The 12450-nt window shown below is 37.2% G+C and overlaps 1 protein-coding gene across 1 annotated transcript in view; it reads right to left on the bottom strand.

The window, feature by feature from the left end:
* Positions 1-12450, bottom strand: part of erbb4b (erb-b2 receptor tyrosine kinase 4b) — a 238036-nt gene that overhangs the window by 68686 nt on the left and 156900 nt on the right. The window contains exons 5-10 of the mRNA XM_077536191.1: positions 11477-11542; positions 7195-7313; positions 6649-6790; positions 5499-5612; positions 5199-5325; positions 4907-4980 (exon numbers count right to left, since the gene is read on the bottom strand). Coding sequence (XP_077392317.1) covers positions 4907-4980; positions 5199-5325; positions 5499-5612; positions 6649-6790; positions 7195-7313; positions 11477-11542 — 642 coding nt within the window. The remainder of the gene's footprint in view (positions 1-4906; positions 4981-5198; positions 5326-5498; positions 5613-6648; positions 6791-7194; positions 7314-11476; positions 11543-12450) is intronic.

Raw genomic sequence — 12450 nt, 5'->3', positions numbered from 1 at the left:
AATGGATTCAAAAATATGAAATATTCAGTAGAGACCAGTAGGAGGTACGATCCTCTAGCCAATATCAGAAGACAAACAAAATAAGTGGATGGGGGAGTAAGAAAGTAATATCAGGTGGCATAATGGATGGCAGGTGGAATCAATTGAAATGCAATGAAGAAAACGTTTGCGTTTCTTGGAGATTAAAACAACAATCGGGTTTTGTTCCCTTAATGGCAAACACTTGCATCATGGCGAGGATGCGGTGGAGACAGCAACAAAATCATTGTGGATGTGATGGCCAGTGTGCTGCTTTCGCTAATCAATGAACAATCAGACTCCATCATATTAAACTGCACTTTTTTTCCTCCTGCAGGATGCATAATGTTTACTCAGGTAGGTTGTTGAAAGATAAAAAAAGAGATGAGGTGAATAGGGAGCCTTTTTTTTTTTGTAGACAAGAGGGCAATAACCTTCAACAGCATTTTTATCAGTTTGTGGACATTGTTTTGTTTATGCCAATCCCTGCAGAGCTGCAGCATTAGAGTGGCGTCTGAGGCATATTAAGCGTGTTTGATGAAGAAATGAGAAAAAGTCCGGCACATGTGAGGATACACACAATTGGGTGGAGAATAAGCTAGAAATCCTTGTGAAGCATCAGAAAGTGATTATCAAACAGATGGCTAAAACGAAATGTGTTTTATATTATTAAAATTCTAAATGCAGGAGCTACTGATAAATGTTTTTGAGAAAAGACACCTTTAGAACATAAATGTATTGTAATAAGATTACATAACATTTTCAAAGGTTTTTACAGGAGTGATATGACCGAGGTAAGGACTTCGACTGTGCTTCATAATAATATACAGATCCTAGTGTGTTGTTCAATCCAACTAATCACCGATACTGATAGTTATTTTGATACATATAAAACAATTTTTGTTGAGTTAGGCCTGACAGCTGTTTATTTTTTTTAGTGCAGAATCAAAAAACAAAACAAAACAAAAAACGATCTCAGTTATTCTCTAGTGAATACAATTTTTGAACTATAGATCCCTGTTTCTTTAAAAAAAAAAAAAAAAAAAAAAAAAAAAGACGAAAAATACTGTACTTGACTGATATGTGTTTGTTCTATTAAAAAAATAAATACATAAAATAAAATACTGGAATACAATAAATTCTGAAAGAAACAGGCATGACTGCAATGTTTTTATTTAACATTATGTTTTGTTTTTTCGAAGGATATGGCTACTATACACCTCTTAATATCTACTATGCTAGTTTTATGTTTGCAGATATTGATAACACTAAACTATTAGAAGTCTGTCTCAATTGTGACTGCAGCAACAAGTTGCCATGGAGCTGTAGATAATCCAAATATAATCAGCTCTGACTACAGTCTGGGGAATTTTGCTTTAAGCTGTGGATATTTAAAAAAATCAAAAAAAAAATCTGGAATTAGAATGCCAATTTTTAGTTTTAATCAGAATATAAATCTAATTTAACAGATTTATTTATGTACTTATTTTTCACCAGGGTAATTTTAAAGAAAGATATCATTTTTCCTTAAGTTGCATGAAAAAAATGGCAATTTTCTATTCTTTCTAATGTCAAATTTCTAGTTCCTCTGCATAAAACGGCCCCATGGTTACCGATATCTTCATCAGCCAGCCTTATTTCTCACCCATCCCTAACAGAATCAAACATAAATAATGGAGACAATGTCAAAAATATCCGTGACGTGCTTCAGTCAAGGAACAACACTTAACTCATTCACTCCCAACCATTTTCACAGAAGCAATCCCGTTCGCTCCCGGCTGTTTTACTGGATTTTGACTGATTTTGCAAGGCCCACAGAATATTGTGTTCAATTGCTATAAAAGCATGGAACCTACCAAAAGAAAGATTAAAGTCTCTTCTTTCATCAGGATAAAAAAAAGTATGTTTCTATTTGTTTCCGTTTTGCAGCAATTAGCATTAGAGGAGAGCTAAGTTTCATCAGTTTTCACAAATCTATTTAAAATTGTAAGTAATTGAGCTTTTTTTTTTACATGGCCCTGGGTTGATCTCTTTTGTTCTGCTGCCACGTGATGGCCGTTTGTGTAGTAACTACCATTTCTGCAACCGTTCTTTGCAGTTGAGAGACTGCATCAAAGCCTTCTGTATGCTCGAGCATAAAAAAAACAAACAAACAAAAAAACGTATAAATACATCTTTGGGACACTTAGAACATAAAAAAAACGTATTTATACGTTATTGGGAGTAAATGAGTTTAACAGCGACGTCGAAAGCAGCTAGTTTTTTGGTGGGGGCGGACATGGTGCTGTCTTACCGCCTCATCCCCCCCCAGTAAAAGTGAAAGATCATCTACTTTAACACATTCTTCTGAGAGCACATTCATGTATAAAGCAAATTACAACATGTAACCACTTAGGAAGAAAGGGTCAGCGCTCACAAGCAATGGCGAAGAGGGTTCAAGTTGTGGTAATTACAGCGCAAGCCACAATAATGAGAAACCCGAGCGTAAGACGCATCATTTTGATTTGATTGCCCACTCAACCACAAATGTTATGAGGAGACAATAAAATGGACAAAAACAGGAAGGAATGAGAGGAAAGTCATTGGAAAAGCTGAGAAAAGTGTGCTACGTGTTCGGATGAGCTCATTTAAAAGCAGAAGGGAAAGCGCACTTGTGACCTCGGGGTCACAGAGGCAGGTCGGCTGCCTCCGTCAAATGTCTTGTAGTCGTGACAGCTCAGGGAGATGACAAGCTGAGCAGACACGCACTCTCTTCAAAATCCTGTTTGGGTTCACCACCCGATAATAAAAAAGAAATCAAGCCATTTAAACATTCTGAATTTGAGTTCATTTTTATTAAACCTGGAATTACACTTGAAAGCTACATTTTTTTTATATTGTTAGCCTCATAGTATAATTGCCCAGTGTGCTTGCAAAAAATATGTATATTTTCTCAGTCACAAAGATCAGTATAATACACAAAGTTGGAATTGAACTAAATGGACGTGTTTGTTTAATTTGTTTTGTTTGTTGCTTTCACAAAAAAAGTGAAAAACAATAAAAAAAATAACATGGCAATTATGCTATAAGGCGAAGAATCTACTCATTAATTATATTTTGAAAAAAAAAAAAAAAAGACTGAATCGAAATTTCTCATGAATATCAGCTGATGGGTATGATTCACAGTTATTAACTCATTTGCTCCCAATAACGTGTAAATACGTTTTTTTTATGTTGTAAGTGTCCCAAAGACGTATTTATACGTTTTTTTGTTTTTGTTTTTATGCTAGAGCATACAGAAGGCTTTGATGCAGCCTCTCAACTGCAAAGAACGATTGCAGAAATGGCACTTATTACACAAACGGCCAGCAGGTGGCAGCAGAGCAAAGGAGATCAACCAGGGCCATGTAGAAAAAAAAGCTCAATTACTTACAATTTTAAATAGATTTGTGAAAACTGATGAAACTTAGCTCTCTTCTAATGCTAATTGCTGCAAAACGGAAACAGATAGAAACATACTTTTTTTTACCTGATGAAAGAAGAGACTTTAATCCTTCTTTTGATAGGTTCCATGCTTTTATAGCAATAGAACACAATATTCTGTGGGCCTTGCAAAATCAGTCAAAATTTAGTAAAACAGCCGGGAGCGAACGAATTGCTTCTGTGAAAATGGCTGGGAGTGAATGAGTTAATAAGTTACAATTTGTTAAATAAGACAAGAACGTATAATCGAGGCATTAATAATAATATTAATTCCTATCCAAGACTTAAGCTGTCCTGTCAATACAAATGCAACCAAAAAAAAACAAAAAAAACATGATTGTTTAAATTTCATCATGACAAAGGTTATTCACTATTTTTAGGTTTTAATTCAACATGGCATATCATCATTATTTTATTTATTGATTAATTTATTGTTAGGAAACATGAATACACAGAGGCCTTACTACTTTCTAATTGGATGAGTTTATTATGGCTAATATTGCATTTTCCTCCTCTACTATCAGAATGCAAAGAAATGGAAACTGCACACCAAACTCACGACACTCAAATTTCTTGATGCATTTAGTCACAAACTTAACATCATCCGCATGGGTGGTCTTCTAATGATGACCTTCACCTGACACGTCCATGGAGCTTCATCAAATCTACCAGACTTGTGTTACACCACCTGCACCACAACTTAGACCTCCTTTTAGCCAGTCTAAAGTCGGTCACCAAATTGCCAGATACGGCAGGCGCGCGTAATAGTCCGTTTTTAGGCGCCTGTCTATGAAAATAGAGTCCGACATGTTTTCTTCTTGGTGTATGAAGGGAAAACTGGGGAAACTTAAGGCTATAAGGATCATCTCAAGGGAAAAGCAGCAGATCCAGAGGAGATTGAAAGACTCATCTGATATTCAACACATGCTGCTATGTCTGTCCTCAGTGTGGACCATCTCCAGTGTGGGAGTGAGAACTAGACTTAACTGAACATTCCAAGCAAAACACACTGCATATGCACTGCAAAAAGGATGTGCACATTTTTTTTTATTTTCATTGGCCAAATGTTGCCTCTCCCAAGGAAATAATTTTGTCACCATTGTTTGTATGTTAGACCAAAACGACAATTTGTGGAGGAAAGTGACAAGGGGCAAGTAAGAATCTGATTAGCATTTAACAAGTGCAAGATTTTTGCTTTATTTCAGAGATATATAGGAACAATTTTTTCTTAAATAAAAAAAACCCAGTACATTCATTATATTAAAATTAATGAATAACAACAATTATGCTTTAAAATAAAATAACATTTAAATTGAAGACCTTCTAATATTACCCATGAAAGAAAATAAAAATATTTTGTGCCAAGGTTGTTCATTTAGTTTAATTAATTCAGTGTGTGTGTAAATGCTGTGTGAACAAACCTTACCTGTAATTTCCCTAACAGTGCGGAACACGTTTAGTTTTTCTGGGTCCAAAGCTTCAATGTCATGATAGACATCCCTGTGAATGATAATATCACAACATCACGTAACAACTAATACTGCTACTAACAGTATTTTACTTATGGCATTACTATGCACTAAAATTAATGGAAGGTCAACTTATACAAAAGAAAAAAAATAGCGTGTCAATGGATACATTTTCATTTTTTATACCATCAATTATTAGTATATGATAATATACACTTGTCTTGAAAAGAAGATATAATTATGTCTCACCCTTTAATTCCAGTGATGAGAAAAACCAAATTGCCATTTATTTTGGTGCAATTTACAAACTTGTCGATGTTGCTGGAGTCCACTGTCTGAGCCGTCTGTAGACTGGCAGTCCCGATGCCATCACATGCTGCAACACACAGTAAGACAGCAAAAATAATTCATTTCGTGAAGCATAGAAATGTCATGCCAAGGAAGTGTTATTATAATTTTTTTTATTTTTTTTTGAACAAAATGTCAAACAAACCCTTTTAAAAAAATATCCTGTTTTTTTACAAGCACAATTTTCCTCAAAAACGTCACCTTTTGGGCAGATGTCAGTACAAGGAATGCACATCTTGATGCGGTTCTCCTCCACCTCCATCGTGTTACTGGGACACGCTCGCACACAGGAGCTCTGATCTACCACAAAGTTATCTGGAAAACATTTTGTCGAAAATGTCAACGACAGATTGTGGTTGCTTGTTATACAGGTGGCCGGGGTACTTTTGTACTTTGCGAAGGCAATCAAAAAAAAAAAAAAAAAGAAAAAAAAAAGGCTCTTTCTATAAATTGTTCTTAACCACAAGCTGAATCATATGCTTTTTACCAATAATGTAAGGCTCTCAGAAGTGATTCACCAATAATGGATCTATGGGTTACAGTTAAGAGTCTTCAAAATAAAAAGTAGCAAAATTTCTGCTCAACAGTAACATCAGCTTACAGTTCTAATTAGGGGTGTTAAAAAAAATCGATTCGGCGATATATCGCGATACTACATCGCGCGATTCTCGAATCGATTCAATAAACGGCAGAATCGATTTTTTTTATTTTATTTTTTTTTATTTTATTTTTTTTTTTTTTTAGGATTCACACCTTGAGCATGGAAGAATGTTATATGAACGGAACATTAAGCCTTAATATTTTATTTTAATGCTGTTCAAACATGAAACAGATTACAACCTCTATAAGACTGAAATTTCAGATAAATAAATAATACATTTTCATATAAATCTTACACTCTACAAGCTTACTGATTAGTATTTTCTAAATTTGAATGAAAAAAAATCGCAACAATCGACTTATAAATTCGTATCGGGATTAATCGGTATCGAATCGAATCGTGACCTGTGAATCGTGATACGAATCGAATCGTCAGGTACTAGGCAATTCACACCCCTAGTTCTAATGCTAGCTTAGTTTTGCTAGCGCTGCTATTTTGGTTAAGCTAGGTACTATCAGGACTAAAAACTTAAGATAGGTTAAACCCTTCTCATTACTATTGACCATGTTTGATAATTGTGCTTCAGTTACAGACATTTAGGGATTAGCTAAGTGAGGCTACATTCATATCTTGCTAGCAGTTTCAACACTGAGCCTTTTTGTAGAGCTGGTAAAAACCAAAACAACCTTGCGACTGAGCAATACATGTTCATGAACAATAAAATGACATACTGCATACAAAAAGACTTACGTGGGCATTTTTTGACACAGAAGGCTCCATAAGTGTATTTTGCTCTCGGGTTGTGTTCCACCTGGAAGGTGGTGGGGTTGTACAAAAAAGTCTGTGGACACTGCGTCACACACGCCCCGCTGTCGTTGAAGTTTGTGCATGCCTGTAAATATCGACAAAAAAATAAAATAAAATAAAAAATACTGAACATTACTACAAATGGTATGTTGTGTGTCTAATTAATAGAATAACTACCATCTATAGTAAATGTTATGGACTTGAAGACACGTACAATAAATAAAAAATACTATGAACGAAAAAACATTTAGAATAAACGCAAAAAAATATATACTGTGTGTGAAAACAATGAATGTAAATGGAAAAAAAAAAAACATTTACAATAACAAAAAAAATATAATTAACCGGAAAATAAAACCAATTTTTCTTCATGGACTTCCATTATTGCGGGTAGTTTTTGGAACCAACACCAGCAATAAACGAGGGAACGCTGTACATTTAAACCAAATTGTATGAGCTGTCCATGTGAATGTGTGTGTGCGTACTTACAAAGCAGTCAGTGTCCTTTGGACCAAAGCAGCCACCTGCACACTCGCGATGGCAGCAGTCACTCACATAGGGACCAAAACAGCGGCCATCACACTGCTCAGCACACACCGTCTTAGTTACTGTGGATGGAGACATGTCATAAAGAACAACATAGTTACAAGAACATCTTTAACTCTTTGACTGCCAAAAACGTTTAATAACGATTAGTAAAATCACAATGTATGCTGCCATAAACGTGAAATGACGTCATCTACTTTTTTTTTTTTCTTAAATGGACGGAGCAACGTCTAAGTGCAGCGCTGCCTGGTCAATAGGTTGTGGAATCAAAAACACCACCTAACTATGGCCAGCAGATGGCAGCATTCTCTTTTCAATGGGCTGCTGGTGCATGGAATTACAATGAAATGTGACGGTGACGGAATCTGATGAATGCTCGTAATTGGCGAAATGGCACGGTGGAGATTTTTTTGTTTTGTTTGTTTTTTCATAACGTGTCAGTAAAAGAGTTAAACAACACTCTGAGGACAGAAAATTAGCCTACAGTGAGTGAAAATGTCAAAATTATGTCCAAACTTTTCATATTTTGTGTGATCATGATTATTTTCCAGTGTTGACTTAGCTCCCTTGGGCATCAAGTCCACCAGATCTTGACAGATTGCCATAGGAATCCTCTTCACAAAATGGTGGATGTTAGGGACCTTGCCTCTTATTTCAGGATGCCCAATAGATACTCAATAAGGTTTGGGTCAGGAGAAATACTTGCTGAATCATATTTGCTTACCCTCGCCTTCTTTAGCAAGGTGGTGGCCATTTTGGAATACTCCCCTGCACCCTGATTTTGAAGAGAGAGGATCATGCTCCCGTAATGGTCCTATAAATGAACTTTAGATTCCCAGTGGCAGAAGACATATTTGTGTTTACACTCCCCACGTGGTTGCTGCACAACACTTGACAGCATCTAAACCAAATAAGTTCATATTGGTCTCATCAGACCGCAGTACATGGTTCTTACATGGCCTTTGTGTGTTTGTCTTCAGCAAATTGTTCTTGTTCATCATATTATTCATATCAGCAGTGGGATTTCAGGTAGAACAGGAAAACATCCAGTTAGCACATACCGACGACGACTAAAGCAATAATAACACAAAACACAACACGCTTCACAAGGAAATGTAAGAACAGCATTTACCCATATAGTGGAACATTTTTAACATATTGCAAATAAAATTGTCACGAGCCATCATTGCTCATGAATTCAAAATGTGACCATTTGCAACATCATAATGTATTGCTGTTGGGGTGCTGTGGGTGTTTTTATCTGTGGGTTTGTGGCAATATACAGTGCCTTCACGAATGCCATAACTGTAATGGACACAAATTCACATATGCACTTCATCATATGTTAAAGAACTACCGGTGGCATTTTATTGAATGTGTGTGGTTTAAAACGAATAGGCTAAGTTTATTTTATGGTGCTTTTCAACCAAATGAAACCTGGACAAAAGAAACACCAGCTTTATTTTAAAATGAGGAACGAGTCAAAGCACTCGCATATAAAATGATATCAAATGCAAAAAAAAACAAAAAAAACAATGCATCTCCAAAAACATGCCTGGAAGCGTCACTTTCCAACAAACAGTGCCCAACAGCATCAGTCACAACCTCCATTTTCAAAAGGCAGAAAGTGACGCAAAGTGAACTAAAAACATAAAAAGCAAGTAGATTTTGAAAATGTCCCCACACCTTTGACATCTGAAAACATGTTTGTCGACTTCATGCTGGTATATCATACTGAGTATGACTAATGAATGCGCTTTAAGTTCTTTTTTTCACAATTCTGGGAATTCTCTAAATTGTCTGATTATCCTGTGGTGTCGAGTTTATAAACAGTGACTTTCCCTTCCCGACCTGCTTGGTCTGGGGCTAACAATTAATTAAATGATAAACTGCTTCATTCCCTTTCATGTGCGTGGTCAACACTGAGCGGAAATCAGACGACCTATAGTCTCAAGTGACTGTGAAGAGAAATGGAACGAACATGAGGACACGACCTGACTGTTGCAAGACACAAGAAGCAACTAGTTGTGCTGAATGTTCGGATAATGTGTTGTCCAAGTCATTCAGCAGAATAAGAATTAGAGAAAAACAGAGAGGCTGAAAGTTAGCTTAGCTTCTACCTTTTTTTTTGTTTTTTGTTCTACTGTCATGACTAAGGTCATGCAAAGGTTATGTTTACTGTCATCACTAGGGTCATGCAAGGGTTATGCTTACTGTCATGACTAGGGTCATGTAAGGGTTATGTTTACTGTCATGACTAGGGTCATGCAAGGGTTATGCTTACTGTCATGACTAGGGTCATGCAAGGGTTATTCTTACTGTCATGACTAGGGTCATGCAAGGGTTATGTTTACTGTCATGACTAGGGTCATGCAAGGGTTACGTTTACTGTCATGACTAGGGTCATGCAAGAGTTATGTTTACTGTCATGACTAGGGTCATACAAGGGTTATGCTTACTGTCATGACTAGAGTCATGCAAGGGTCATGTTTACTGTCATGACTAGGGTCATGCTTGGGTTATGCTTGGGTCATGCAAGGGTTATGTTTGGGTCATGACCGTGAGGTCAAGCGTCTGTTTTGAACTTATGTAACCAGCATCCTGGTCAACAGCCAATCAGATAATTCCATGTAAGTCCTGTTACCCACATGTCTAGCCACAACCAATCAGATCGATTCGCTGTCAATATAAGCCTGTCTGAGAAGGGTGTGTTTTTGTGGCATTATTACCTCCGTTCCTCTGTGCACTGACACAGCCCAAGTTAGGTCCACGTCTCTTGAGCTTTGATACCTTCTCAATGTTTCTGCTCTTGTCGTGAGTACGTTCCGCGTATAGAAGGATTGTTATGCGATTAAAGTGTTAAAATCTTATTTGTGTCTGCTTTTTTGAGATCCAACTGAAGAACATAACATCTACGACAGAAATTGCTGAGTTTCGAGCCTGCTTAAATGTGTCAGATCTATTGTCGCCAAAACCACATTAAACTGGACATTGTGGCATATTCTGGTATATATTTTTTGAACTTGTGGAGTTATAACTCACATATTAAGTTTTCCCTTGTATTACTTAACTGACTGACAAAGATTCTCTTTGTTGCTGATTTTGAGATGCGTATATAATTATTCCCACAAAATGTCACAAAGCTCATCTTTGAAGTAATTTTCCTTCACACAAGGTCTCTACTTATCCTTTCTTGCAGTTAACCAAAACAGAACGAAAAGCTTGTGAGGGAAAGCGGGGCATCAAGGATGAATCATCACACGCACGTCTGGTTGAAGACAACAGTGTGAGATAGAAAGCGTGATAATGGGGAAACAAGATGGACGGCCCCCAGTGCTTATCCGTGGCCCCCATCTGCAACATGTTGCTAACAGTGATCTCCAAGTTCATTCCTCATTATCTTAATGGGATCGTGACCACAGGACAACTACATCGAGATATACCCACGTTGGAAGCCAGAGATTAGGTGGTGCGAGATGGAATACAGATGAGAAAATGAATGGCAAGGAAATCAACTAGTTTGAGAGGAAAGTAATCAAATGCGGGGGATTAAACAGCACAATAATCATGGCTAAAAGTCTTAGGACACACCCCATAATCAGTTCGGGGTTATCTGAATCATAAGTTTTCTTCTTACCAAGAGGTCATTTTCTCTTTCCATGTGGCTGTACCCCAAAGATGAAACGACAAAATTGCGTAACAATCAGCAATCTAGACCACTGTCCTTATCGACCGAGTCCGAGTTGCAAACTAGTAATCACGCACAACCGATAATAACATGCAGTTTTGTACCCATAAAGTTGGAGTCACACAGAAAGTAACTGATAGGATGGGATGTTAATAGAATACAGTGATAAGAAGAGATGACAGTAGGAAATCTTGTGGTTACACTCCATGATAATCTCAAATTTTTGGGGTGCGAGTGCGCTGAGTACTAATGGTAGCTGAATAAGAGATTGATTGAAGAATCAGTCAGCGTTATGTCAGCAAACCAGAGCACAAAATGTCTGTGAACGAGCTAATGTGAGCAAAATCACAACACGAAAGAGGCACTGAGAGCAAGCCTGTTCACTGCAAATTGTGAAACACCAAAATGATTTTCATTGTTCCTATTGTCCGACTTAAGTAACTTTCAAAACGTCAGAGTGACAATAGTTGTGGAACTGACAATATAGCATGCGAGCACTGAACTGATTTTTTTGTATGTTGCTCTCAAAGTACTCACAGCTTTGACACTGGTCTTCTTTGGGCCCCCAGCAACGACCATTACAAGAGCGATGGCACTTCTGACCTGTAAAAAAATATCACGGAAACTATCATTCATTCTTTAAAGTGGAAGTCAACCTTAAACATTTCTAAACAATAATATGTTATATGTGACCTCACTAGTATAAACATGACATTCTGAATAATATTACATTTATGGAGCATGAGGTATAAAGCAAAATCCGGCCATCCATCGCAGGGGGCGGCCATTTTGCCACTTGCTGTCGACTGAAGATGACATCAATGTTGCTCAGAGCTCAGGCAACGACCAATCACAGCTGAGCTTCAGAAGGCAGGTGAGCTGTGATTGGTCGTTGCCTGAGCTCTGAGCAACATTAATGTCATCTTCAGTCGACGGAAAGTGGCAAAATGGCCGCCACCTGAGATGGATAAAAACGGCTGGATTTTGCTGCTTAAGTCATATTCTACTAATACAATATCAATCAGAATACCATATTCGGACTAGTGGGGATGCATAGAACATCCATCCATCCATTTTCTGAACCGTTTGCTCCTCACAAGGGTCCCGGAGGGTGCTGGAGCCTATCCCAGCTGGCTATAGGCAGTAGGCGGGGTACACCCTGAACTGGTTGCCAGCCAATCGCAGGGCATAGAACATATTATTGTAAAAAATTAAATAAAATAAAATAAAGAAAAAGAAAATGGGTTGACTTCCACTTTAAGGGCCAACTCTGATGAAAATATGCACACAATTAGAAATGGATTGTGTATTGTGTGTGTTTGAATATAAGTTATTAACCTCTAAAATGGAAAATTGAACTCCGAATCATCTATTAAATGTAGCAACCTTTAGATTATCGACTGATCGTTGAGGTTTTTCGTCTGTAATCAAAAACAGACGTGGTACCCATACAGGCGCTCAAGGTTAGTGCATGCATTAAACACGAGCCTCCATTAATTAACACATTCATT

The sequence above is a fragment of the Festucalex cinctus genome, chromosome 11 (assembly GCF_051991245.1).
Source record: "Festucalex cinctus isolate MCC-2025b chromosome 11, RoL_Fcin_1.0, whole genome shotgun sequence".
Classification (NCBI taxonomy): Eukaryota; Metazoa; Chordata; class Actinopteri; order Syngnathiformes; family Syngnathidae; genus Festucalex; species Festucalex cinctus.
The sequence above is the reverse complement of the archived record's forward strand: the minus strand, read 5'-3'. Positions and strand labels throughout refer to the sequence as shown.